The sequence below is a fragment of the Phytophthora parasitica genome (assembly GCF_000247585.1).
Source record: "Phytophthora parasitica INRA-310 unplaced genomic scaffold supercont2.214, whole genome shotgun sequence".
Lineage (NCBI taxonomy): Eukaryota > Oomycota > Peronosporomycetes > Peronosporales > Peronosporaceae > Phytophthora > Phytophthora nicotianae.
In genome coordinates, this window is record NW_008649200.1 from 14,631 (window position 1) to 17,180 (window position 2,550).

A 2,550-nucleotide genomic window follows, 5' to 3' on the forward strand; every position below is an offset into this window, starting at 1 on the left:
AAACGTTAACATGCCGTTGTGTTTTCTAGGACTTCATGCTGATCAAGGAGGACGAATGGGAGAACGCTCTACCAATTCTTCGAGACCACTTCAGTCTTACCGAAGGTGTTTTCGCGCCACTAACCGCGTGAGCAAATATTTATAATAAAAACTTAGCATTATGAAAAGGAGGCAATAATTTCAACTATTTTGACACCAAAAAAACTTTTGTATGCATTTGATATATATATTACGCTTGCAGTGCTTCGAAAACGTTGGCGGTGCTAAGCAGTTGCATCTCGAAGGGCACTTGTCCGTGTTCTGCCGCCGTACGAGCATGAGAAAGCGCCACATTTCCACTATTCGCCAGTTGCAACGACGCCAAAAAGAGTCGACACACTTCAAATTGACTTTTGCCATCCACCAGTGTCTCGAATGGCACAGTTTCAGTCTCTTCTTCTTCTGTTGCCAGTCTCGCGCGTTTGTTTTGGGCCTTTTTCGTAGTTTTTGTGTGCTTTTCAAGACTGGAATTCTTCTGTTCTTCTTCCAGACGACCGATAATTTCTCGGCCATACTGGTGAATATCAAACGGAGGGCGAGTATCCTGTTGCTTCAACAGCGGCGACAGCTTATCCTGCCAATCACTGACCTTTTTACTAAGGTCTGTCTCACGCACATACTTCTCGGTGCCCGACATGAAGGACGCCAAGTGTTGTCTGCAGATTTCCTCGTACGTTAGCGGCCCACCGGAAGTATCCACAGCCTCATAGGAGCTCATAGGGTCATCAAAATCACCTTGGTCCCAATCGCCATCAAATCCACCGTCATAGTCGTTATCTCCATTGCTATCCTCCTCTTCATTGTCATTCGCATCGTTCCGGAACGCCATATCCAGTCGAGCAGTAGCTGTTGACAGCGTCAAAGCCTGCATCTGATCGTTGTCTGCCTCCTCCTCTTCCATGGCCTGTTCACGCAGCAGCATAGCTTGAGCGCTCTGCTTCTCACGAGCTTCACAACGACGCATGATGCTTCTCCATTTCGCCTCCCGTTGCCACAATGCATCGCACGTTTTTACAAGCAAAGGAGCTTTGCAAAATGTGCGTTTGCAAGTCTTCTCGAGTGGATTTTCACTCGCTGTTTCGGACCAAACCCACGAAGCCCACTGCGGGCCGGTCGAGCTCATAAAGAAGCGGTCTTGGAACGCAGGATCCGACAATCCGTCTTGTTCTACTTCATCGTCCATTCCCACAGCGCCGTCCTTGTTGCTAAGAGCTGCAGGGCCAGTCTTCTTCTTCTTGTAAGCTGGAACACGAGGGTATGACCGACCTTTCTTGAATGGCCGAGCGACTGCAGTACTGGCGTCGTAAGCGTCCACAGGGGCCCAAGGATCCTTCTCAACTGTAGACAATGCAGTCACTGACCGTGTAGCAGGACGAGAGTCGGTAGTTTGCTCCAGTTGCTGCGTATTTTCCACTGTTTCGTCCATCGGAACGTCTTGTACAGGCTCTCCTGAATCATATTCATAGTCTGGTTGATCAACGAAGGCGTTTTCATGTTCGTCGTCGTCGTTGACATCCATATCGTCGAAATTCAATGTTGTGGCCGGATTCTCGCCATCTGCAGCGACCCACATGCCTCCTTGCCGTCCTGGAGTCTCTCCAAACGCAAGAGACTGGTCTCCAGCAGTGTATTGCCCTGGTTTTAGATATTTTTTACTCGCTTCGTCCAGCAGCAACACACCAGTTGAGTGTAAGTTGCACGACAGCAATTTAAACGTCTCTCCGTGGTCTCTCTCGTCCGGTACAAGCGACCCCATGAGCGCTATAGACGCCTGAATGTTGTTCTTGCTTTTGTTAAGAGCCTTAGCCTCTTTTCTCTTCCTCCGTCGGTCATTTTCGGTATCCTCGCCCTCCTCTTTCGCCCTCTTAAGTGTAATATGCGTCGACTTAGCCTCCTCCAACTCGTCATACAGCGGCAAAGGGTTATTAAACACACTAGCTTCTGCATCTTCGTCGTCCTCTTCGCCCTGCTCCTCTCCAGTGTCTCCATTCTGTTGGTTCTGCTGCTTATCGTCCGGTTTGGACAGATGTGCCAGTGTTTGATACACTAGAGCATGTAAATACTCGACTTTGCGACTGTAAATGACGCTCGTGCCCTGAATTAGCAGCGCTGCCTCTGCGAAATTCATGACGCCAGGTTCTTCTCCGTTCGCGATGCTAGCGCCGTCCTCGGGATCGAACGCAATGTTGAGGTTCTCGAGTTTGTCCATGTATTCCTCGAGTTCCGAGGCCAAATCGATGTTCCAATTCTTGCTCAAGTCCCTGGAGAGAGAAGAGGATGAAGAAGGGAGACGAGAGGGCGGAGAAGAAGGAGAACGTACCGGATGGGCTGCAGCAAGTGCTGCAGACGCCCCTCGCTCATGCCCGAAGATGCGTACGACTGGAGTTGCAGATAGCGGCGGGATAATTTGAATTCTGTCCTAACTTGTGTGGAACACACAATGACTGTTGACGAGGATTGTTTAAAACAACATAATAAAAACAATACAAAGCATTTTGCTTTCATTATGCG

The 2,550-nt window shown here is 49.2% G+C and overlaps 1 protein-coding gene across 2 annotated transcripts; it reads right to left on the reverse strand.

Annotated features, from left to right (window-relative positions):
• Positions 1–155: 155 nt before the first annotated feature.
• PPTG_19931 lies at positions 156–2,441 on the reverse strand (the record flags this gene model as incomplete). Of its 2 annotated transcripts, XM_008918486.1 has the most annotated exons (2): positions 156–2,300; positions 2,360–2,441. In XM_008918486.1, coding segments are annotated over 2 exons (2,153 nt in total), but the record flags the coding sequence as incomplete, so codon positions are not given. The 2 variants fall into 2 exon arrangements, with proteins under 2 accessions (XP_008916734.1, XP_008916733.1); XM_008918485.1 differs by having other exon boundaries at positions 156–2,441.
• Positions 2,442–2,550: the final 109 nt, after the last annotated feature.